The sequence below is a fragment of the Cariama cristata genome, unplaced genomic scaffold, assembly GCF_000690535.1.
Source record: "Cariama cristata isolate BGI_N322 unplaced genomic scaffold, ASM69053v1 scaffold43713, whole genome shotgun sequence".
In the NCBI taxonomy this organism is placed as follows: Eukaryota; Metazoa; Chordata; class Aves; order Cariamiformes; family Cariamidae; genus Cariama; species Cariama cristata.
In genome coordinates, this window is record NW_009607486.1 from 6,080 (window position 1) to 32,661 (window position 26,582).

A 26,582-nucleotide genomic window follows, 5' to 3' on the forward strand; every position below is an offset into this window, starting at 1 on the left:
GTTTGTCACCAAGGGAGAGAGAAGTCCTGGTATTCATAGCTGAGAAAGACAGGAAAAACAAAACCCAACAACCTGCTAGACAGGACAGAAGCAGTAACCGGCCAGCTGAAAATCTTTCCGCAACCCTTAGGTCTGATGTTATTCACTGTGGCATATGCTCTCTCACACAGTACGCCCGTTCCCTTAGCAAAGAGAAACTGTCACAGAAAGCTGCCCTTCCTTTATTTGCTGGTGTGTGTCCTCTAGTGCTCTACAGCAGGACACACGCAAAAGCTCAGGGCATAATGACCAGGACAGATGCGCTGAAAATCTCCTCTTCCTTCCACTTTATGATGAGACATCTTCCCACTAGTGAGATCCTTCTGCTTCTTCTGGCACAGGCTGCCATTCAGCCCATATAGCCCATTTCAGTATCCCCCAAAGGGACCCAGAAGGAACATCTTTCTCCGTAATTCCTCAACTGTAGCTGAATTCAGCAAGTCTGTAGGAAGATTTGCCTCAGGAGTGATTTCTTCCAGTAAAACCTGCCAGTACCTGGGAATAAAGACCCAGCCATGTTGACTGCCCCCAGGGCTTTTGCAGCCAGGCCCTATCTCGTATGTCCAATTGCAGGGACTGTGCCTGTTTCTCATCTTGTCAAAAATTGTGCCCTATTAGTGACACACTTCAGTGATTTGCTCCTGAAAGAGCACATTTCTGCTCCTTAGTTGCCCTGGCTCCTTTTGATGTTTCCATTCCTCTCCCTCATCTCCTACTCATTTCCCATTATCTGTTCTTCCCCAGAGATGAACTCACTGTGAGTGAGTTGCAGAGATGAACTCATTTCTGCAAACAGCTGGTTAGGATCTCATTTAAATGAAAATATAGCTCCTGAATAAATAATATGTATCCCTTAATCAACAATTGAGAATACATTAATAGCACGGCAGCATTTTTTTAACTCTCTACAGCTTCTCTTGGTCACTGTAATTAGATCAATATCTTCAGATCAATATCTTCCAGAACATTTGCTAGCACTACCTTTCTCAGTTCACCTAATTATCTTTAAATATTAATGATTTTAGTGGCTTGTTTAACTAGTAATGAAGTTATTAATCTGAACTCAAAGAATATTCACAGTTCCAGATCTCAGTTATCCTCACTGATGCATTTTCTTCTATTTTTATTTTCAAATTTTCTACCTTATTACTTCAAGAAATATTTCAATAGCAAAGTATCCAGACATTATTATATTCACAAAACTATTTCATCAAAATAAGTTTAATTAAAAAATTCCTTCCTCTGAATAGAGAAATACTTTCCCAATGAGATCACAAGATCATTTTTAATTAGTTCTTAAGTAATCACATAACTCAATTAAAAAGTTAGTGTAATGAAAGAGAATGCCAACTGAGATTTTGAAACCTACTCCAATAAAAAGGTGTTTGTTTGCTTGGGTTTGCTTTTTAAAGAGTGCATCCTTGATTAGCACAGAATGTTTTCCCTCTGCTGCCTTCATACTTTCCCATCCATTCACACCAAATACATAGGTCTGCACAGAGATGATAACCTGATTTCCCATCGTTCCATTTCATTCATAACATGACCATTTGCTTCCATAAAGCATCAAGGGTTCAACCAGACGATCACGTCACAGCCACAGCCATCACTACAGCAGTGGAACCACAAGCACCACAGGTCTGTTCCTTCTCTACCCTTCACACGGCTCTATCAGAGCAGTAGCACTTCACATGCAGTTTATACTGTGTGAGCCACACCTACGAGATTAATTCTACGGCTGCGTGTCTGATGGCTTTTTGTGTGCCTAGAAAAGGTGACCCCAAGTGGCAAAACCAGGCACCATCAGCATGTTAATCCAAATTTTCCTAAACGGCTAGTACACCGAAACCCAGTTTGAATCCAGATTTCAAAGTTTAAAGGAAAAGGGCACATGAGATTTGCTAGATCTTCTTTTTGCTAATAATGAAGAGCAACAGATAGTTTGAACAGCTCAAGGAGATCTGACAGGAAGGGTGGGAGCAGCTCTCTCCCCCTGCCCACCTGCCTTGTCTTCCATTCAGTCCATGCTTGCCCCAGCTAGGTTCCCTGGGGATCTTGGGTTGTAACATACCCTGTCCTATCCAGTCTTCAAGCACTGCTGGAAACAAGGCCCCAGTTAACAATCCAGCAGTCAGACCAAGTACTTATTTACCCATTGTTTGCACGATGCTGTTAAAGCCTGCACAAAACCATACTCCCTTGCCCTGACAAAGTTCTCCTTTAGCCTCAGAAAACTCAGAAGTAGCTCAGAATGAGGAGATTTTTCACACTGAATGTTAAGCTTCTTACACGAATCTTCAAACAGATTCCTCTTGCTGCCCTTTTAACTCTTAGAGGAATGGACTGAGAACATCAGTGAAGGGCCTGAAGCCTTCCAGGAGCCCTGGAAAATGTGTTACCACTGCATATGTCAAATTGAGCTGTAAAAGCCCTGTAAGTTATGTTGAAGTACAAGTTATGTTTGGAACTGCGATAACGCGTTATCTGTCCAGCAGCAAGGAAAAGAAAGGCATGGGTAGGAATACCTGGAATGCAGCCACGTTGGTAACTGGGGCTACTTTGGAGTTTACGTGCTTTGAGTTCTGCTGAGCTTGACCCAAAAAAGTAACCCCAAAAAAGTCTTTTGAGGGAACAACCTTCCGAGGCAGTGACAGGCACAAGAAGTGAAAACAGGTCCCAGCTGAGCGCCTGCTCTTCTGTACTGAGTCTCTCTAGCAGGTCACTGTGCTATATAACCACCTCAGGGACAGTAAAATACATGGTCTACACAGGAATTACTACTGTCTATCAGACCCACCTACTCAAGTACCTTCTGTCCCACTGCCATGATGTACCACAGTGCCTCAGAGGAAGTTTACAGAGGTAACACCCGAAGCATGAAGAGATTTTTTTTTTTGTGAACATTGAAGCACTAACCTCAAGCAGCCTTTCCAAAATTCTGTACTTAGAACTATTATAAACACAACTATTCTAGTAAAAAAAAAAATCTACTTTAAATTTTTTAGTTATGTAAGTTAGCATTTGTGGGTTAAAAAAAGAAAAGAATGTCACTGCGTAGATTTGACCTTGTCCCTTAATTCCCTACTAAGCTCCAAAAAAATTTGCTAACAGTTCCCGGCTTTCCAGAGAATGCCTGGTACAATATATAGGATTGCATCTGAGATTTAAGAAGCCTCCAGCATGCACACTTTTCTTTTTAACCATTATTTTCCCAAATACATCAACTTATCTGCCCCTCTATAGATACTTCATTATCTTTCAGAGTTTTACGAAGTCTGTCACATCAGCAGCTTCTGACACAGCTGGTTTTAGCTCTGTTGCTTTTGTGCCAATACATTCCTGCAGAAGAATACCACATTAAAGTAAATAAAGGCTAGCTTATTTTGGGGAGCATATTCACACTACTTACCTTATCATGACTCATGATTAGAATTAGTCAAATGGTTTTTAGTACCTGCTTGCACTAAACAGCTCAGTCTAAGGAAATGAAGGGTATATTTGGTTACACAGAAGAATGTCTCTTCAATTGCATAGAGTGTCTTTTCCAGAGCAGTATTCCCCAAACTTCTATAATCAAGCTTAAAAAATTAGCTTGACTTTGTGCCAAATGCTAAAGTTATTTTAATGCGGAAAACTTGCTCAGTCATGTAGGTGGAGTTCCCTATTTCTACCCAAGTAAACCAATCTCAGCAGTCTTAGTTTTGTCTAGACAGCATTGACCTCATTTTTCCAGTTCTGTTCTATTTTGGTGCAGCATCACATGTGGATGCCACTTGTTTCCTAGAATGAGGGATGGGCAGGGAATAAGGATGTTGGTTTGTGGACAAGCAGAGCAGGGGATGGGGCTGGGCACGACGGCACAAGAGCTCCTTTTGCCAGTAAAAGCAATTGTATCAAATTTTTATGGTTCAGAATTGCCAAAGGTTACCCAGTGTGAGGTTTGTAACCAGTGCAAGGGAGACTATGATTGTGAAAGATATATTCCACAGAAGTAAAGTGTCCAAGCTCCCCTTCTCTTCTATTTTAAAATGCCAGTTGAATGATTATTCTTGTACTGTTGCATTCATTGCAGGATTACTGGCAAAATATCTTTAGTTTCCAAAATCAATCCCCATAGAATATCATCGGATGTTTAGGCACATTATGTCTATTTAAAGCCTGGATCTGTCATATTTCTCAAATTACTCCCTTAAGACAGCTTCTGTCTAAAAGTTCCAGGCTGCTTGTCATCTGGCTCTGCTTTTGCCTACAAGGAAATAAAATGATGCAGCAGTTCAAAGATGGCTGAGCAACTTGGAAGATAACGTTTTTCTAAGGTTTTAACATAAAAGACAAACAGCTTTCATAGTAACCTAGCTTGGCTATATTCCTGTTTCAAGATGAAACCAGTTTCATCTTATGGCTGAATGCACACACAGAATGGATTTCATCAGAACATATAAACAAACATATTACAGGAACCTGTAACGTGCACAGCCATTCTAAACTTCCAAGTGAAGTTTAAGGCATCATTAATAAAAATCTGACTGTATCCAGAGCTCTAGCAAGAGCCTGGAACCACAACATGTGAAGCGAAAACTAACCAACCTCCTCCCAAAACAGCTGCATATCACTGATTCAGAAAACCAAGAAACTTCTTTCCATGCTCATGAAAGGCACTGGCACAAACCAACTGCTACCTACACCTAAATAAAGCAGCAAACACATTATACATAGAAATAAGTGTTTTCAACTGCTTTATAAGCAGAAATTTGAACCTGCACACTGTTGATTTTCTTCTTCACAGATATAAGTTGCCATGTATTTTTTCTAGAAAACCAAGGTAACCTTTTCCCCGTACTATTTTTCACAGTTGGATTTCAGGTAATCATTATCATGGACATTTCTATGGACATCTCATAGTATCTATGATAATTATATAAAAGTTTAATAATGGATTTTTAAGTCCTATGTGGATGACAGGGGATCTTAATTCTTATTTTTTTTTTTTCACATTTCTAGATCACTTCAGAACACCAAGGATTAGGTGATGCGCCGGTATCTGTTGAGCGTGCAGAGTGCTGAATACTATGGAAAGAAAAAATTTTCACTAAATTAGTTCTTTCTCTCCAGTCCTAAGCCACAGGATATTTCTTCTTAAATCTATAAAGAAACATGAAGATTGAATTCTCTGTTCTGCAGAAGCATAATAAGTCATTTAAGTTGTCAGTACTAGATAAGTTTTAATTAAAAAGCCTGTCAAGTAAGCATCATGATAGCACTTCATGCTGCTTTGTTTCTTACTAGTCATCCTCTCCAGTATATAGTACAGAGCTAATGAAGTGGCAACATATCCAGAATTTTCTTATTGTACAAGTCACTTTCAAATGATGCTAAAGTAATCTTGGATTTGGGATATCCAGCCAAGTGTGTCTACTCCACTCTACCTGTGCCACATTAGGGCAAGAAACAGCCCTGCAACAGGCATACTGGCTAGGATGTAGCTTACACTGCCAACTTTTCCCAGAAAAATTACAAGGGTTAGAGGTAGGTTGGATTTATGTGTGCGTTTCCCGCTGTTTTAGGGGTTTTTTTGGTACGAAAAGTATATCCATTACACAGTGAAGCATGCTTTGCATTTGGGATGGAAGATAACAAGGTTTACAGTGATGTTCTGTTCACTTTGCAGCCTATTCCAGTCTCATGCTAGCCTTGTAGGAAGCACCATCACCTCCCAAACATAGACTTTGTCAAGAAAGTGTAATTTTTGCTGAGAGGGGATAGCTGTCTGGAGCTTTAGTAAACATTCAGAAGTACTGGACCAAGCCTAATGAACATCCTCAAAAGACAGTGGATTGATCCTTGAAAAGGAGTTTGAAATTTCGGTTCTACCATTCCAGGAACTGATGTTTTCCCTCTACATATGGAAGAATTAAAATGTTGAGGCATATAAACCAAGCATTTGGAACGAACTCGGTAGCCCAGAGCTCAACAAGTAACAGACTTCACACTACTCTAGATACTAAATTTAAGTATTAAACATCCCATCCACAACATAGAAGTTCCTTTTTTTTCCTCTCCAGCTCAGTCAAGTTAAATGACACTTAGATTTTTAGACTGCATCCTTGGTTTAGGAATTTCCTTTCAAAGGGAGCTCTACCCTTTAAGAATGCTTCACAATACTCTTGTTGCACAACTAATCTCAGCTAAAAGAAGGAAAAATTAGTACTAATTAGCATTAGAAAACACTGATCACAAGAGAAGACCCTTAAAATCAGTTAATTCAAGCATATCTTGGTTTCACTCTTACACTATTGAGTTTCAAGTATCCTGGTACATCTACCATAACAAAGGAAAAATTAAAAATCACAAATACGATAAAGATGGAGAGTGACTACCCTATTTTCCTCAAAGAACAAAGATTAAGCAGCACCCAAAAGAATTACCATATTAAGTATCAATACTAAGTTAACCTTATTCAGGCCCATACCTTTCTAAAAATCAATAAACTTGAAGGGAAAAAAAGTGGCCAGCAGACAAAGGAGAGATTGGAGAGGTCAGAATCAGTGCAGACTTAAAACAGATTAACGGACCTATAATCCAGTTGCTCTAAGTACATATCTTCAAGTGATGAGCTCATGTTTTTTTGTTAAGCCTTCAACTGGATGGCATCATCTGGCTGATTCCAGGATGAATTTCAGACAGTACTACAGACTTCACAAGCTGAACACAAGTCTATTGGCTCATTAAGTAACTTGAGATTTGTTGAGTATTCACTGTATTGTTACAAAATTCCTAATCACATCATCAAGAAACAAAAAAAGCCTAGATATATTTTATCTTTAGATTTATTATTATTTCAGAGGCACTTAATGTCTTACATTTATAGAGCGCCATTTCCCCCTCCAAGACACTTTACAGTATTTACATACAGGAATGTTTCCCAACACTGTTGAAATGCAGCCATCTGACTACTACCAGTACCATCTTCAAAGCACCAACAGTTTGAGACTGAAATTATTCATCAGTACTTTGTCTTACTAAGACAGTTCAGAATTTCGATTTCCAAACTTCCAACTTGTGCTATTAAAAAGAAGTAACAGCTAAAATACAATATCACAGTGCAATTCTGCAACAGAACTAAGACTTGGATAATTTTCATGAGATTTTTTTTACAATCTTTCATTAGACCAAGTCTATCTCAAAATACTTTAATGTAAGGCCTTTTAAGAATATCATTCTAAAACATCATTCCTCTTTATACTTTCTTTATAAGCCTCTCTTACAATCAAGTGCAGAAGAATATTTTTCTTTCCTTCCAGTATCTTTAGAAACACTAAGTCCTGGCCCTAAGGAGATACTAGCATCCTCAGTTTCAAAGAACTTCATAGCATCTAAAGGCAAACCTATTCCTCCTTGGTTACAGAGTTGGATTTTTAATTATTTTTTTTGTTTTTAGTTTTTAAAATAAATCTGAGATTACACAAAATTCTGTTATTAACCAATTGAATGGTAAAATACCTTGGGATTGGCTGCTGGGGTGCTATATAAGTGTGCTGTGTGTGATTTTCCTTGTCAGTGTTAAAAATACATTAAAATATCCCAAGTTCATTACTCCACTGCAAAGGCTGCCCTAGTCAGAAAGATAATAGCAACCTTCTCATTGTAAAGATTTTTTTTTTTCTTTGTCTCTCTAAAAGGCTACTAAAACATCCCTTCCAAGAGAAGAAGTTGCATTTGTGCTGAGAACTTTCACAAAAAAAAAACACCACCCCAAAACAACAAACAAAACCCCCTCCCCACAAACTATCTGGCATCCCTATTTTCACGGTTACAATTTAAAAAAAGACTACCACCTCACATACAGCATGCTACTACCTGCTATGTTATGGCTGATGTGAGAATCTGAATGAACAGAAAAAAAAATTAGTAAAATGAGGTATCTGTTTGACTTCTTGGGTACCAAGCACAAAAGTTTATTCTGGTACCTTATTCTCTTGAACACGCTACACTTCAGAGAGGCTTTTTTGATTTTCATTGATGCATTATACTATGAAACTACTGTGGTCACTAGATTCTTATACCGGGATAGTTGTTTGCATTTGAATATTATGAAAGAATAGCAGTACTGACAGGTATGAGCAAGAACTATGATAAAAGGAAAAATATTAATAGGTGGCAATTTGAACATGAAAGACGACTAATCAAATTGGGTAAAAATTAACAGACAGCAGTGCATCCAAGTACATATCCATTTTATAAAAACCTGTTTTTGTTCTTAATCTAAACCCTTGATAAAAGATTCACAGAGAATAGATTTACTGCATCTCTTATGCATGCCATCATGTAGTGCATCCCTATATTATATCTTATATGGAACACTAGAAAACTACTAGACCTTCATTGTACAGCAGGTACTGCAAAATTTTGTTTTAAAGCCTAAAGAGCAATTCAGTTTGAGTTACACCTTCCTATTCCCTGATCACAAAAATCACCTTGCTGTATTTACATTTGTCAAAGTCACACAGCAACCACAGTAATAATTTGTATGGAAAAAACGGTTACAGTAAACTGTTTAAACAGTTTGGTTTCTTCAAGGGGATTTGGCAGTCAGAACAAGAAAACCACGAGGGACTAGAGATTCTTAGACAACAGTGAGAATCACCGGTGAACAATTTGTATCAGAAATCAAGAAACCTCATGACAAATAAGAGAATAAACATGAAGGGTGAAAGCATCATTTTAGGCTTCACAGCCTAGAAGACCAAACAGGAAGTACCATTATCGCTCACGTTCAAACGCAGATCTGAAGGGCAGCTAAAACCACAAGGAGATCTGATTTTTTGAAGAGGGAGAAAAGGACAAACTTGGAAAAAGCAACTGCTGTATTAGAGGACTGAACACACACAGGACAGACAACAGTCTCCTATTTTACAGATTAACATTTTTGAGTGCATTCTGACACCTACTGATTTCAAAGAGAAGAATGATTTGACCCACATTCTTTTCTCTGTTTCTACGTGGTAGCCATTCATTTCTCCAGAGCTGAAAACAGGCACAAGATTGTTTGATATGAGGAACATCACTTTTTTTTTTGGTCAGTCATCTCCTCCCTCAGCCTCCTCAACTCTTCATTACCATATTATTCCTCTGTCAGAAATAGGGCAGCTGGGGTAGGGGATGAATGAAGTTCTTGCTAAATTGGGAGTGAATGGGATTGCTGAGCAGCAGAGAGAATTACATGGACAGAGAGATGTTAAAGAGAATCCAAAACCCAGCAAAGAACAAGCTTAATTTTTTTACCAGAAGAAGTTAGGTTTGTCTTTTAGGTTCAGTCCATCCTTTATCAGCAAGGGCGTATTGGCTACATCACAAGGCTTGGTCAAGGAAAAGGCTCTTTCATTTAACAGGGCACAGATCTGAAGATGGGAGAATGTCCTGCACTGTGTGAGATAACTCAGAAATATGCATAGAACAGAGCAAAAATCCAAGACTTTGCAGGAACAAGAGAGGTAGCAACCCTAACTTTAACAGGGCTTTTCACTGAAGGGAAAGAAAGTCTACAAAAGTCAAATCAGGTGATTTCAAATGGTTTGCATCCCAGGATGAATCAAGTTACACTGATTTAAGCCCAATTTAATTTAGGCAGGTTTTTAAACCACAAGAATAAGGACATTCTTAGTACATATCAATAATTAAACCAACATATACACAATTAGCAATATCCTACATAATAGTAAACGTTTAACAGCTTGTTTTGGGTTATCCTAGTTAATTTGTTTAAAAATCAAGCTGAGTAGTTTTATTGTACGATGTCTGTCATTCTACACACTTCCTGTAATCATCAGTCTCTGTAGTAGTTCAGTTCATGACTTTAAGATCCAAATTCAACTGTGTCTTCAGTTATTTTCTTGAACTCATAGTTTCCTCTGCCATCCATATGCAAGTAAAACTGAAATAAAAGAACATGTTATCAACCACCTAAAAATTACCAGGTCTATAAATGCCTAAATAAATTTTTAGGTAGTTTTAATGCAAAATCTGAAACACAGCTAGCCAGAGGGTAAGCTTCTCCCACCTCATGTTTCATTAAATTCAATTGCTTCTGGCAAAAAAGTTAAACTGTTTTTTTTTTCTTTATATCATCCATCAGTTGACTAATGGTCACAGCTAGACTTAACACTGCCATCTTGGGTTTTGTGACAATATACTTAAGGTACACATTCATCCTTGTCTATTAATTCAGTATTTTTCCCCGACACATACAGTCTGTCCGCACAAAAAGTAATAACAACAGTAAAATCTTAGTTTGGAAGAAAAGAAGTCTACGTATTAGAGATGAACTTTTTTTAACGCGTAGATATATTTGGTATCTTGAAAGCAAAAACTCCACGTTGTTTACTGAATTCTGGTGCAAGGGTTTTTTTGAGGCTAAGAAAGAAGACTTAAGTATCTAGTAAGCCTTTCATATTTTTGAGGCTACTTTTACAGATACATTTAAGAGTTTTGGTTACTTTTCCCTTCATAACTAGAAGAGTAAGAATATTTCAAACAGTGCAACTGGATTATGAAAGAAAAAGCTTTTTTAAAAAGGCAACAGAACATGATCTATTCAGATGCAAAATGAGAACACCTTGAATTGTAAAGTCAATTGAATAGAAAGTCAAACAAAACATCTACCACCTACAGATATCCGTAGTAAAAGCAAAGACTACATACATCATGATGTTTCCACAGTGACTTTCTGTGGGAGACAGTGAAGAGAGTGATGCCAACCTACATGAAGAAAATACATACAATAAAGCAGTTGATTTTCCTCATGGATTAGGCGTTACTCATTTTTCAGCACGATATCAGCTGAAGAGCTTAAATTCATAAACACAAACTTTCAGACTCTATTATAAATAGTATAAATACAAGATTTTGCAGGGAAAAAAAGGCAGGAGACATTTATCTTTTTTTAATTGATTTCACTGTTTTTTACTCCTAATGATTTGGCAAAACAGAATGAACTGGGCAAAGGAGGTAAGGTAGGAGGCAGGTAAAACAGCAAACCTGGTGATCAAAAGAAGTCTACTTTAACAACAACACAAAAATCCAAAACCACAAAAGCTATTAATGAATTACAAGCTTAAAGTGACAATTTAAAGGTGAATAATCTTTTTTTGTTCCCTTGCAATGCAGTTAATTATGCATCCCTAACAGTAGCACCAATTAAAGGACAAAATGGCTCTGATGATAAAACAGGGTAACATTGTTTTTTCCTGCAAGTACAGCTTAACTAGGAATTCTGTTTTTCAGTAACATGCATTAGCCACTTGGTAACAGTAGCTCTAAAACAAGAGAACAAATGAACATTCAGGTTAACAGAACAACAAGTATATGCAAAACAGACTTAGAAAATTGTCAGAGTACTGATATTAATGTGGTAAAATTAGTTCAAGAAATAATGTCCATTCTTCTGCAGGGTCCTCATTTAGTGTCAATTTACTACTCCAGAAGGCTCCTTAATTTCCTACTTAAGTTTCAAGCACGTATTTCAGTGGATGTGCAATTTTGCTCCTTTACCATTCTGCGAATACTGCTGCTCAATAATTAATGCTTCAATCCCATTCTTTCCCAGTCTAGGGGTGTGAAATTGAATCTTATTGATATTTCACATGACACTACATAGAATCTGAAATGGTGAATATAAGAGGGAAAGGAAAAAGAAAACTGTAGTCTCATCATGTTTTCCCAGAGTGCTTGGTTTTTCATATCTCAAATTAGATGGAAATGTTAATTTCCAGCCTTTCACTTCTGTTGCCCTGGCCAAAAGAAACCTCTTGAACAACAAAAAAATAAAAAAATTTAGATTATTTGATCTTAAACTCTTAGAATGTCAGGTGATCTGGAAAAGTAAGGTTATTTAGCAGTTCTCTGATATACAGAGGCCACATGTACATCTAAATTATTCTGCCACTACAAAACAATTATTGAATTCTAGTGTGCACAAAGGGTCTTTGCGTGCCCTTCTAAGCTTTGGTTTGTTTGGGTTTTAATTTTTAATCTACGCTAGGCATAAGGAAGACCGCACCTCATATAATTTTAAGTTTCCTCTTAACGTACAGAGATATAATTCTAGAAACAAAGAGCTTACCTTTCGGCAGTGGCTGTAAATGTAGCCTTCTACATCAACACTAACAGCACTGGTGCACTCATCCAGAATTGCAAACTGGGGCTTATGATAGAATAACCTTGCCATCTGGAATGCAAACCAAAAAGTTACTGTGGATACAGAACTTCAACCAATAATGTAGTAACTAAGAATTAGTATCCAGAAATTTACTGTGGCAAGGGAATTTCTTTTAAGTTGGCACCCACTGAAGCCTGAAAATCCGAGAGCTGTATATTATTTTTACTTTTTTTTTTTTTGAAAAACAATTACTTTAGAACTTCTGTTTATATAATCTATAATCAAAACGTAAGGTGTGGTAAAAGGTCAGCATTTCCTATTAAATTTTGGAGTACAATAAAACACTATTTTACATTGTTTTCTTGCTATTTAGGCATTTCACATTTTGGGGGTTTCTACTTAGTAAAATATATTAATATTTAGTAAACAAAAATTGCTTACAATTCAGATTACATTTTTCAACTTATGTCCTGTATTTGTTAAGTACTTATGCTTTTGAGACATACTGCCATTCTCTGTTTTTCTCCCCCGCTGAGTACGTCCATCCAATCCTGAACACTATCCCAGCCTCCTTCACGTTCCAAGATTTGACCCAGCTGGACATTATCCAAGTACTCCTTCAGCACCTTTCGTTGAAACAGGAATGACAAATAGAGCTTCAGTGAACTTAAAGAAATGATTGAAAAAGGTTATAAAGGGTTATAGTATTACACTGGTCTACTATCAACCCTGATAAATATTAAAAACAAACTAAATGCAGTGTCTTTAATAGCAGTTTCAGTATTTTTAAATTTGAAGCATTACTCATCTCAAGCAAGACAAAGGGTTAATGAACTAATTATCATTACCTGGTCAGAAATCCCTTTCTTCTTCTGATCCTCTAAAGTATCTGGATATATAACTTGATCTCTGAGTGTTCCAAGAGTCATATATGGTCTCTGACATACAGTTAGAAACAAAAAGGTATGTCAAATATTTCTAAACATAGTCAAAGTAGGAAGAGAGAACACTATTGTCAATTAAAGTACTTTGCCTCACCTGGGGAACATAGAACAACTTTCCTCTTACAGGTTTTGTTAAACGCCCACCAAACAAAGGCCACAACTGCAACAAGAAGGTGGTTTAAACTTGACAAAAAAAGTCCAGTTACAACAGTGCTTTGGGTTCTCCCCTGTTTATTTAAAAAAAGTTCCCTTACCTCCCCAAGAACACGAAAAAGTGAGCTCTTCCCACAGCCATTTGGCCCACAAATCAGAACATTTGCACCAGATCGAACCTAAAAATGCAAAGTCAACACGTTAAAATGACAGTGAGAAAGTATTGTTGAAAATTTCTACAAACAACAAGACAAGCTGGTATCCTCATAGGCTTGTACATAGTACTTTCTGATATTACAATGAGTAATTTCCATTAAGAATTAATTTTTTGTTTTTAATTTAGTACCAACTGTAGCTAGAAGAAAACATACTTGTAATAAAAACATTTTTTGGTAAAACAGCTTATTGCCTTTTTTTAAAATTAACATGATGATTAATTTTGTTCAGATTTAAGCATACCATATAAGCACCTCTCCATTTTATTTGCACTTTTTTCATAAATCATATTACCTCTGAAATTATCATTTTCACTTTAAAATTTTATGAATATCATTTTCTATATTAAAAAACTTACCTCAAAGTTAAGGTCCTGAATCAAAACATCTCCATTAGGTGTCACCAATGGAACATGATCAAACCTATTTGTATTGTAACAATAAAAAAAAAAATGATTTGAAAAAAAAAAAAAAAAAAAAAAGGCAGTTGCCTAAAAGCAGCTTGTACTGCATGCTTACTCAAGGATTTAAGGAATAGGGCAAGACTTCAGCAGTACTTCATTCCATACACTGTCCCAGTTTCCAACTATTAACAGCTAAGAAAGTTCTTGAACCAGAAGTGGTACCTTAGCATTTATCAAACATATACAGATTATTTTTTTTCTTCATATATTTGTTTTGAGGACTAAAGGCTTAGAAGGATTCAGAAAACATCTCATGGATATAAACCTACATTTAAGGATGCATTTCATTTTAAACCTGCTAGTGGAAATGTATTCCATTAGTTCCAGGTTACACAATGAATGACTTCTCTTCTCACCTCTTCCTTGCCTTTTTTTTTTTTTAATCAAAAAAATAGCTCTATTATCTCCTTTCTCCTTCCCCCCCGCCCCTTTTCCCTCTACTCCACTACCTGCTTTCCACGCTGATCAGACTGAGGTTATTTAATCTCTTAACTGGCTTTACTTTATGCCTTTAAGTAGTACTCCTATGTTAACGTTATGTTCCTCAGACTGCAAAGAACTGAGGAATTGATTGCTACTTGAGTACATCAATGAATTGTCCAAGCATACAGAAATACAAGCAAATATTTTGAAACTGAATAGACTCGCTCCTGATTTTTACAGCTGAATTATATGATGGAATAAAATCTGTAACCAACATATTTCTAAGAAGAAATTTGATAGTGTTAACAAAATGGTCTGGGAAGTCATATTCCAAAGGACAGCAGGAAATGTTATCAAAAAGGCTAAGTCCAGACAGCATATTATGTCTTCTGCTAACATGAGAGGACAAGGACTGCCTTACAGAATAGATATGCTAAGGAAGAGTGAGGTGGAATTATTTGTAAATAAACTATAGTACAACAGGAATTGAATATTGTAATAATGTGTATTAAAACCTCTATTAATAGTGGTAGAAGGAAATACTTAAAAGCCAGACTACATTAAAAATATTGAAGTTGTGGAAACTTTGTAAACATACTTGATAAGGTTATCAGTGTTGATAATTTCTCCAGATCCAGGTATCAAAGGCAAAGCTTGCTTTTTATCTGCATCTTAAATTAAGAAAAAAGTATTAGAGACTGGAACACTACACAGAGATGCACATATTGCATATTATGTCACACGCACCTTTCTCTTGCGATACCATAGTACGCTGATATTTGCCACTATTCAAGTCCTTCAGAACCTGCATTAATTCTGTAATTCGAGCTGTGAAACTAAGAAAAAACCAAAACCAAACTGTAAGTAATTAATCTTTAGAAGTTTCAGAAATCAATACAAGCTCTACTGAGAGCTCTGTTAAACTTTCAAAATGACAAAGTTATTCAACCTAGCAGAGAAACAGAATGTTTACATTTTAGAGTTGCACTGAGGTTGTCCAATATTCACAATATTTACAAGAACGTTTTCCTGTAATAGCCAAATATCTGATAACTTTTCTTCCTAGGATGTAAAAAAATAGTTTAGTAAATAATCAATACATAATTCATTTATGAGCATTTGACAATGTCTTTTCAATTGAACACAAACTGTGGGTTGCTATTATTCAGATACGAAATTACTAGTGGACATAATCAGCACCTCTTCAGATATGTTTTCAGCAGAAAATGTTTTTAATTTCTAGATTTTTAAAATTAGATGAGAAACAGCAACAATGGAACTTTAAGAAGATTATTTTACACAACTACTATTAAGCTTACCCAGCCAATCTTGTCATTTCACGGCCTGCTAGGACTATTCTGCCCAAAGCTTGAGACATTCTCAATAACATTCTTCCACTTTGGTAGTAATCCTAGAGTAGAGTAGAAAAAAGTTTCTTTATGTGGACTAACAAAATCTAATTTCAGGAAGTTATTTTAATTCTGTTCTATTTACCTCCAAAAGTTCTGCATGAGTACTATTCTGATGACGAGGATCAGCCAGGTTCAAAAATGGACGACTAACAACCAGGTAACCAACCACAGTGGCAAGGTCTGCAGTTTAAAAGTAAATATTAAGCTACACATTAACTGAAGCAATAAGAAAATCATCATGTAAAAGGTTTAGCACTTTATTATTTACAGCAATCTGTTACCACCCGACAAACACTTACATTTGGCAATGATAGTATCAATGAAACCCATAGAGAAGCGGAACAGGATGAAATTATGCAAGTGTTCCACCTGGTAAGTTACAGAAGAAAAAAAGCCAAACTATATCAGTACCTGTTTTACTAGTTTTTATTATTTTACATACATTTGATTGCAAACACAGTTATTTTTCAGTAAGTCACAGATACCTCAACACACCTCTAACACTGACAAGCACTGCACAAGTGTTTCTGCTGGCAAAGACTTGCACTCTAGATCAAGACAACCTACACTTGAAACTAAGCAGTGAGAGAATAGTAATTGTGGTGGGTGAAAAGGAGGTAAGCAGCAAGAGAAAGACCATTCTATCAGAAGCTTGTATTCTGCTTATAGTCTACTAATTTATTTTTAAATCTAATGACTGTAGCTGCACAAACACCAAGACACTACAAATTCAATTCATATTAATGTATGTCAAGAATCACAATGATAAAATTAATTGAGGTTTTGCTTAAAATGTTTTAAAAGATAAAAGAAGTCTTACCAGTTTACGGAAGGTTTTGTGAATAGTCTGTTTTTCTCTCAAGTTTCCATTATAAAAAGCAATTTCTTCACTAAAAAAAGAAAAAAACCACAAAACAAACCAACCCACAAAGAATGCAACTTCATTTTGTTAAAGACAATCTTTGAAAGAGTCAGCCATAAAACACAGGAATATAGCTCTTTCAGTTACCTTATGAAACAAGAGTTTGTGCTTTTTCACAACAGTAGAATATAAGCTTATTATACCCCAGCTACAGTTTGTCTTTTGAATTAGGAATATAACACACATACCAATCATTTAATAATAATCTGCATAAAGAACTGATAGCATCAGACTTTCCAAATATATTTTAACATACAGCTTCCATTTACACCACAGTATTACTTTGTCACTTATATCCTGCCATCCAAGTAAATCTATACCTGTTTGTAATAAGCCGTGAGTTGACGTATCTGTACTCCCCTTCATATTTTTGTTCTATAATAGTCATCTTGCCGATTGGTCTCCTTAAACGAGTAAGGAAAAACCCTGAAACAATCAAGTACGCCATCATACTAGCTGGACCCTGGGAATATCAAAAAAGAATAAAAGCTTACTCTCTAGAGGGTCTCAAAGTGCAACATCTGTATCCAAAACACCCAGAAAGCATGAATCCCTTGATTCTCACCTCCCATGTGTCAACGTTACCAATTCAATTACTCTTGCAATTCTCATCATGTTCCTTTCCTTTGTGTTGTAGATACTGTTTTGCCAAGTTTACTAATTCTCTGTCCCCAAATGTCATTCCCATCCCAGCCTTCTACTTAAAGTTTTAATCATCACCCAGTGTGATCTCTGTGTCCTACTGTCCCAGCTTAATTCATTAATAATTTCCTGGTCCTTTCTCATGTCCTCTCCTTCATTTCTGCCTACTTCTTTTTCTCTATATTTGCTACATTGTCACAGTAGTCAATATATGGATCAAAGAAGTGAACGGAGTTGAAATATCTCCAACGTATTTCCTGCTTCTCTCAAGTAGTCCTGGTACGGATCTCATTCTTCTGGATTCTAAGCTTCAATAGACCAGGGCTCCCCAACAGCATGCTTCAATATTACTGAAGTATGGCATGGTATAAAACCAAAGGCATAACCTGAATTTGGCATAAACTGCCTGTCATAACTGTTACAGAGAGCAATGCAAAGACATCTGAGACTGGAAAAGTTACCTAGGTTCAGCTAATCCTTACTGCAGTCTGTTTCCACAAAATCTACATCACATCTCAGAGCTACTTCTTGTGTAACTTTGAATATTTTTGATAATACATCATTTTACTAAGCTGAAGAATTATTTCTGAAATTATTCAACTTATTTGAGGGGGCGTGGGGCAGGGTGGGAATATAACGGTCATACAGCTCAACGCAAGGAACAGATCCCCTTTGCAGAGACTGCAAAGAAACAGAAAAGCTATTTTCTCCCTTAAATGGAAGTCATGCAAGATATAAGCAGCCAGAAGGGTACTGTGCTAAATGAGATTCCCAAGTCAGTGCTAGAAAATAAAGAACTTTCTGGTTTCTTCAAATCATTGATTGAATGCCTGCAAATTCTGGTATTTATTTTGCTTGCCTCAAGATAGAGAGCACTAAAGCATACAAAACATTAAGTGTAAAACCATATTTTCAGTATATCGCTTCAAATAACGGCTGAATCTATAACTAATGTCTAGAGATTTTCTCAGACTCCAAACATGTACAAGACTATAATCTAAGAAGGGAAAATTTGCTTATAATGCTAAAAAAACCACTCAATTTACCTGAGCTCCTATTGCACTTGTTAGCTTGAAGATATACAAAACTATATCCAAGAAGGGCTGTAAGAGAAGCATTAAAAAAAGCATTAGAACACCGTCATAGAACAAATATAAAATGGTCCAGAAACCACCACCCACTCCAAGAACAGTTACTACTCTGCATTAAAAGCACAATACTGATTAACCTCTTATACAAACTAAATGTGAAAGCAAAAGGAATCTCAGCCACACGACATTTTCCTGAAAACATTCACTCAAGAATTGAACATAAAAGCATCATGATCTTCAGATAAAGTACATACTGTATAAAAAAGTACTTCATTATTTACATCTGTAATAACACTCTGCTCACTAAGCAAAATTGGACTAGACCTCATGATTACTTAACTGAAGTAACTGTGAGAAATACTGAGCAGAGGGATAATGCCACATAGTAGGCTATGTACCCGATAGAAGCAATATTTCAATCTGCAAGCATCCTGTTCCATATACTCTCTCCAAGCTAGAGCAGCTCAACTACAGGTTTTGCAGTCAGAGAGTTTTAAACACATCAACTTGTATTTTGCTTTATATTTCTGCTTGTATGAACAACATAGCATCGAAAAAAAATTTAGTCTAAAGATTTCAACAGTATTCTACTTCACTACCTAAACCCCTTAAAATTTACACCAAAAACAGAGGGAAATGCTTATTCAACCACACCTCCCTACCCAAAATATTCATATGTAACTAAACAGTAGCCATTGGTTTTCTTCTGAAAGCTAACTAGCTGAGAAAGCATATTCATCACCGTTCAATTGCAAAAGAATGCGCAAGTTCTTTAAAAGAATATTTAATACAAATTATAACAACTCACAACAGTGCTTTAGTAGAAGTCATGGAAACCACAGAGTGTGAAACAATATCATAAACAATTTTTTTTAGCACCATACTCCAAGCAATACACATACAAATGCAAGCAATTGTTTTGAGCTCTGACATCATATCCTAAACGTGCACAGCTATTACTCAGAGTTCTTTCTGAAAACACTTACCTTGCTAAGGTTTGAGTACAGATCCACTACACTGTTACAGAATTTTTCCACATCCTGTGTAAGGAGTTGATCTGGATTAGCTATTCTGTTGTCCAGATTTCCCATTTTGTAGTACGTATAAGCTCTGAAACAAAACAATAGCTAAGTGGCAGAAAAAAATCCATTACCCGGGATGTCAAATAATTGGAACCCCCTCCCCGCTTCATACAACTGAGATGGAAAGTAGTGCAAACATTAAATGACTGTATGGCGTCAACACAGCTTGTGCTTCTGCCTGATCAGATCCACATTAAATCCTGCAGAACTGTTTAGGCCCTGGGATGTCTTAGTGGAAGCTCAGACCCATGCTCCTCTATGCACTGCTGCTGTGCTTAAGAGTTAGAAAACCCTCACAAACTCTGCATCAGCACACCTGACAACCAAAATTCAGTGCAGAAGGACATAAGCAGCTACTCAAGTTCATGCATCCAATTCAGTCTGCAGGATTATTAGCACTATATGAAAGCAACTGACATACTTTGGAAGCTGACTCAGTAATGGAAGCAGTATAGTGCTTCCCCTCCAAATCGAGCCAGCTTTGCTGTCTTTGTATCTTGTGCCATATACAACCTATATAAGCAACTCATCCTTAACCGCAAGTTAATTGCAACCAAAAGCCTTTTCTAAACAGTATACCTAACCTATTAAGCACCTTGTTACCTTCTTACCATGTACTTAAAATGATTTGGTTTGATTTTAATCAATTTAGTTTTTAAAATCTTTAGACATTAACAAGGTGTTACTTACTTAAGATATTCCTCATAGAGGTATCTGGTAAGTCTTACTCGGAAGCAAAGTTTCAATTCATTTAGACCGTACTTCAGGAAGTTATTCACTAAAGAGATCTAAAATAAAAGACAGTATTTCAATATTTAGCTAATAAAATTTAATATACTTAGATCAGTTTGCAGCATAATTGTGCAAACACTTTAGAACAGGTGAATTCTTCCCTTAAAGTCAATAATACTATTAACACACCTAAGACCAACCACACAGCGTCTGCAGGATGACTGATTAGGTTTCTCTCTACATTTTTGAAAACTCCAGCCCCCAGTGGATCTAACCACACAAAAAGACTTAACATAAAACTATGTTCATATAGCATATCTTCAGCTCTTCTGATAAGCTCGAGAAAAGCGCCACCATTTGGCAACCACTACCTTAAATTGATCAATTTGCTTTGAAATCTATTGTAAACCAGGTACATTATCTATTAGGTAGGAACAACTATTTCTATCTGCTACAGGTCAGAGATGTTGACGAGCTGAAGGAAAGTTAAAGGGTGGAAAAAAAACATAACAAATCTCAGAAGCAGCTGTAAGAAATACAAAATTAAAGACCAAAAAGAAATCTTAATCTTCAATGGTGTCAAAAGAATCCCAAACCTACAATGTTGAAACATCATCCAATCCGTAAGTTCTTATTACATAGTACTACAGATGGCACATTAAGCTACCAGTCAAAATTACCATCCACAAAACCAACCTGAAAACCTAAACATACCTGCCAGAAAAATAGTTGCAATCAGTAAGGAAACAAGCTGATAAAGTCTCCCACACACTGGAGCCAGAAAATGAAATGCAGCTTAATACAGACCTGGAAGTAAAACTAATTTCCATGTGTTTTAAGACACTCATTTGACATCTTTTCCTCAAATTCTTAATTTACAGTTAAAATATGTTCTACTAAAATGCTGACACAAGAAAAGCACTTACAGCAGGCATTGCAGCAATGAAGTTGAACAAGTATTTCTTGAAATCTTTTCTGCTGCGGCCAATGATAGCACTGTAAACAACCATCAGCTAAAAGTTAGTTACAAAAGAAACAAGAAGGTTTAAACTAGCACATCTTAAGTGGATAAATTCTCAGTTGTTGTCACAGAGAAAAAAATCATCATGGAAATCTGTAGTATCATCTGTATCTGTCTGTTAATTATGACAGACTTCTGTAAGTTAAGTGGTAAGTGACAGATTAAGCAATTATCTCCTTCCTGCTCCTGCAGTAACTGCCTGCATTAAGCGCTCAGAAATTCGCAGTTACAGAATAACAGTTCCTTTCCTTCTTCGCTTTCATAGATTCTCACAATAGAGAAACAAAGCAGTCCTTCCATTCTACAAAACACTGAAAGTCTCTCCTGAAATACAACATCATTTTGAATTCACACTTCAATACAAATTCTGACTTGCTTCAATTAGCAACAAGAATAATCAGAGGTCTGGAAAACACTCTCTAAAACAGTAAGACTGAAAGCATTGATAAACACAATCCAGAGAGCAAACAGCTCACTAGGAAGAAGTAACAGTCCTAATATCCAAGCAACATGTCTGAGTGACATAGAATCGCTATTCTGAAGTGTCCTCTTGGATGTTCAGATCAACATAAGATTTAGTCTTCAGTGTATAAAATGTGACTAAAAGAACTGAAAATCATTTAGTAACTAAATTTTGGTTAAAAAAACTGTGCCCAAAAGCAGAAAAACAGTTTGTTAAAAATTATTTTTTTTCTTTAAAAGAAATACAGGGATCCCTCCCTCAAATCCCAACTATATCAGTTTTCCAACTGTTTTATATACATAAGCAAGCTATAAAATGTCTGAATACGTTTGACAGACTATTTTCCCTATTAAACCCAAAAGAGAATGTTTAAAAATAACAAGTTTATAGATACCTTTCAATGACTGTTCCATTTTGAATCATCCAAATATCACAATACGTGCGGACTACCAGCATCACAGCAATAAGCAGCAAATAACCTGTCTAGTAAAAAAAAAAAACAACCAGAAGACTAATAGTTAAATAATGTATAAAATAAACCACTGTTTTCAAGTAAGTGGTCCAACCATATCTAGCAGAAAAGTATTACCCTGCTGCCCCCAGTTAATGCAATATTTGCTTACTTTGCAGGAAGCACATTAGCATACAATATTTTAAATAAAATACTCATTACATTTTTATGGAGAAAGTTTGTGTTTAAAAAAGCTATATTTGGTTGATACATATACTGGACACATCCTATAAGATGGAGGATTGCAGGGATAAAGAAGTTACTGCTATTCTGAGATACCTTTCTGCCATAAGCATAGGGTGATATAAGTTGCAAGTGACCTCTGAAGGTCACACCTACTCCAAGTCCCCACTCAAAACAGGGGCACTAGTAGCCAGTCACCAGTCAGACCTTGTACCATTGATCAAAAATCTTTAAGCCCAACAGTCCAGTCAGTTTTCCATCCACCTCACTGTCCACTCATCCAGCCAATTCAGTTTGGTTATCATGGTATTAAGGGAGACCTTAGTCTCAAGGCCTCACTAAAAATTAAAGTATTCAGCATCCTTTTATCCACACAGCCAGTCATCTCACCACTAGAAGCAATCGGGTTAGTAAGGTATGATCTGCCATTTGTAAATCCAGGCTGGCTGTTTGCAATAACCTTTTTGTCCTTCATGTGGCCAGAGTTAGCTTCCAGGAGGATTTGCTCAAAGTGTTGCTAGGAATATGGTAAGGCTGACCAGCCTGTAGCTCCCAGCATACTTGTTTTCAAAGATAGGAGTGATGTTTGTTTTTTTGAGAGATTAGCAGTAAGCTCTTCTGATGGCCATGACTTTTTGAAGTTGATGGAGGCCAGCTCTGTCAGCCTCAGAGGCATTCTGATCCATGCTTCTACCTTCTGTGTACTTCCTTTTTGTGAATGAGCTGTTGAAGGTCCCTGTCCACTCAGGTTAGCTGGCTGCCATGTTTGTCCTACATCTGTACGTTGGAGTTCATTGCTCTTGCACCTGATGTATGCTGAAGTTTTAATATATTACAGTTCATTACTTAAGTTCTGAGCTCAACTAATGCTCTTTTAAAAAAACTTACGCATTCTGAAAAGCATGAGAAAGATGCTGAGGTAAACAATTTTATCTTGCTAAATTCTAGTCTCCATAGCTTTCCTGAAATGATGCTAACGGACTTTTTGACAAATTCACTTTCTAGTAAGAGTTGGCCTAGTTATACGTTAGGAAAGCAAAATTACGGATGAACAGCATGTTATTTAAAGACAGGAAGCATTTGCACAGAGAAGTGTACTGCCTTGCATTGAATCAGGCAAAACCCAGATGCCCTTTTAAAAGATAGGCTACACAGTAGTTAATAGCTGACAGTAAATGGCTTATCTTGCAATCAAATGCAGAATGCAGCTTTTTAGTGATCTGATAAGTGAACATACTTGTAGATTTTTACATTAATACATTGCTATTTTAAATTATGTAGTACAATTTAGTCCTACTTAAGTATATGCTTCTGTTTAAATTCTGATACAATTACAAAAGAAAATTTGATTCCCAAAACGCTCATTTTTATTAGTTATTACAGGCAATGCTTACCTCTTTACAAAGCGTCCTAGGGACCATTATTTTCAGGATTCGACATATTCTTGCAATAAACACTCTGTCCACCATTGCTCGCTCTTTCTTTCCCTCTTTCTGCTGCACAGAAAACAAGCAAAACTAAAGTGAGGTTTTTTGGTAATGTATTATTTAAATGTTGCTGTGATATCTTCCCTACCCAAGTTATTTACAGTTACCTTCCTTCTGCAGCATCTGTAGTATTTCCCTGCAATTTAAGACTTGCTCACACAAGTTAAATAAAATGCAAGAATTGGGAGCATATACCCTCACAGCTAACAGAAATCTTAAGAAAGCTATTGAAACAAATTGCAATACGAAGTAGCTGCTGTGGTACGAAATAATATTTATTTTAAATCTACATTAAAAATAATATACCAACAATGCAGACCACAGCATTAAAACATCCAATTACAAGTTACAATGCAATCTTGTCATCTCTTAGCATTGCTTTCCTCTAGAAGACACCATCAGCCAGTATTTTTAAAGATGCCTTGCATCATTTGTCTAGATCATCAATGGTTTAACTCCCTGACTGTACAGCCCAAACTTGCTTTCAGTGAAACCAGAATTCTGTATTCCTTTATTTCTAAAAAAAGAGTGCAATACACTCCTAGTGAGCTAAATCTAGCAGACTTAAAAACCCTCCTATATCCAAACACCTTTTATTTGGGTCAATTGCATCTGTTTACTCCATATAACCCTATCTTCTGTCCTGACTAATCTGAATACTTTTTAACAAGCTAATGGTCCAGGTATCCTTTCTTTCCTTTGTCTTCTTTCTTTCCTTTCACAGTTGTGACATAAGTATTGAGTCCTGAAAACAGACTAAATGTACATACATGTGTACTTAAAATGAGTCTTGTCTAACCAATCTAATCCTGCTATCTTTGCTACCCAAGACTCATGTGAAGCCTAAGTTATCAACACCCACAGTAACACTACAAAATACTCAGACAGGAAACCTGAAAGAAAGAACTAGGGAGACAGGATAGGGAAGACAAAGTAAGTAACCTGTTATTTACCATTAATCAACTCAGACAATCCTATCAAGTACTCTATTCTTTATTTCCAAGGATGATTAAGCCACAGAAACTTGCATAAAGAGCCCAACTTAATCTCTTCACTTACTGTCTACATATGCAACATGACAGGGAACAAGTGCAAGGTCGGAGTCCCAGCAATCACAAATTTACTCTGAATGCTCTGTGAATAAGCCTATACCTGTTTTTCATGGGATGAAGTCAACTATAGTCCTGCCCTTTTCACAAAACTATATGAACACAAACTACGGATACAAATTCTAGCCAGATAGGATGTTATATGATAGATGATAAAAATATTTTAATTAAAAATTATTTACACAAAAATCCAAGCAGTCTCAACAACTAAAGACTACCATCCAGGCCTAACAAAGCATGACCCTGCACATTATTGCTTTTGTGTAATAGAAATAACAAAAACAGTGTCTGATGTGCAACATTTCTAGGAGTACCTGACTAAACATATTTGATGTCTGACCTGAACCTATTCTTCCTCTCTATCAATCTCTTCCTCATTTCTACTTCTGTGTTGCACTTACATTAATTCCAATATCTTCTTTCCCAGAGGTTTTTTTCCTTAAACTGTTAATTCCTCATTCAGTATAATTATATCCAAGATGGGCAGGAATAAGAGAAAGCTAGTTAAGATTTTTATAAATACATATAGCTATGCAAGATACAAGTGTTTATGGCAGACAGTGCAGTCAAGGTTCCGGCTAGAAGCTAACATGATGCTTGCATACACCTTTACATTTATCCAGCACAAGCCTTTTCTTAAGTTTTCAGCAAAGATGGAAGTACGTGGAATAGTTATCTATTCATACCATCATATGACCCAATATTTCTAATCATGGGCCTCTGCCCTTTGGGCTAACTGTTGTATTTTATTTGAATATTAAACAAAACACTTGACTTAAAGGAATATAAAATATCCTTTCCAAATAAATGAATTAACAGACACACAAAAGACCAGGGAAATGCCAAACTTCCTTCCAGAAGTTTGAAGTACTTTAGAAATTGTCAGACTCTACATCTTGTTCCATACTTTTTCCTTTTAAATAAAAAGCAAATACAAGTCATACCAAATCTACAGGCAGCTGTTTGTTGCTATGCACACAGCCAAACTTACAACACTAGTACTTAAGTATTCATAAGGCACAAAGAGATGAAAAAGCACACGGTACATATCAAGCACATATCATTATGCAGTTAAACTTCAGCCACATGTGATTAACCCAATTCTTCCATTTGTTTCACCAATGCAAGTCTGAAAGTATCATTCAAACCACATCTGCACCATAGCCATCATTCTGTCCAAAATAAAACTACAATTAGGGGACTTAAAGTTAAAAACACCAAAACAAAACAGTATTGTTCAAAATTATTAAAAATATATTACATGAAGAAAGAATTACCTCATTGTTCTGCAATGTTTGTTTTCCACTTCTTTTACTGTAGAAGAAAAAAATAAAGTATTTTACTTGTTATTAACACACATTTCTTTGTCTTGATCTACAGAGAACAGACGAAAACGAAAGCTTGGGATTATAACCTTATCTATTTCTTTCAAAGCAGTATGGTGTCTTCACAGCAAGGCTACCTTTTATGTCAAACTTATGTGCTGTTTTTATACAGTTTCAAAGAAACCTTACTCCTAGCATTCAGTTTCATGT

At 36.3% G+C, this 26,582-nt stretch overlaps 1 protein-coding gene across 1 annotated transcript; it reads right to left on the reverse strand.

The window, feature by feature from the left end:
* Positions 1–9,276: 9,276 nt before the first annotated feature.
* Positions 9,277–26,354, reverse strand: ABCD3 (ATP-binding cassette, sub-family D (ALD), member 3). The gene is made up of 22 exons (XM_009696729.1): positions 26,325–26,354; positions 23,846–23,944; positions 22,152–22,240; positions 21,200–21,269; positions 20,232–20,329; positions 19,446–19,569; positions 18,415–18,471; positions 17,047–17,189; positions 16,625–16,694; positions 16,104–16,173; positions 15,887–15,984; positions 15,712–15,803; positions 15,140–15,228; positions 14,991–15,063; positions 13,865–13,928; positions 13,392–13,469; positions 13,232–13,297; positions 13,042–13,131; positions 12,700–12,819; positions 12,158–12,262; positions 10,738–10,794; positions 9,277–9,970 (listed from the first exon to the last, which is right to left on the reverse strand). Exons 2-22 carry the CDS (start codon positions 23,918–23,920, stop codon positions 9,893–9,895), a joined length of 1,806 nt encoding a protein of 601 aa, XP_009695031.1. The 5' UTR covers positions 23,921–23,944; positions 26,325–26,354; the 3' UTR covers positions 9,277–9,892.
* Between the last annotated feature and the right edge of the window lie 228 nt (positions 26,355–26,582).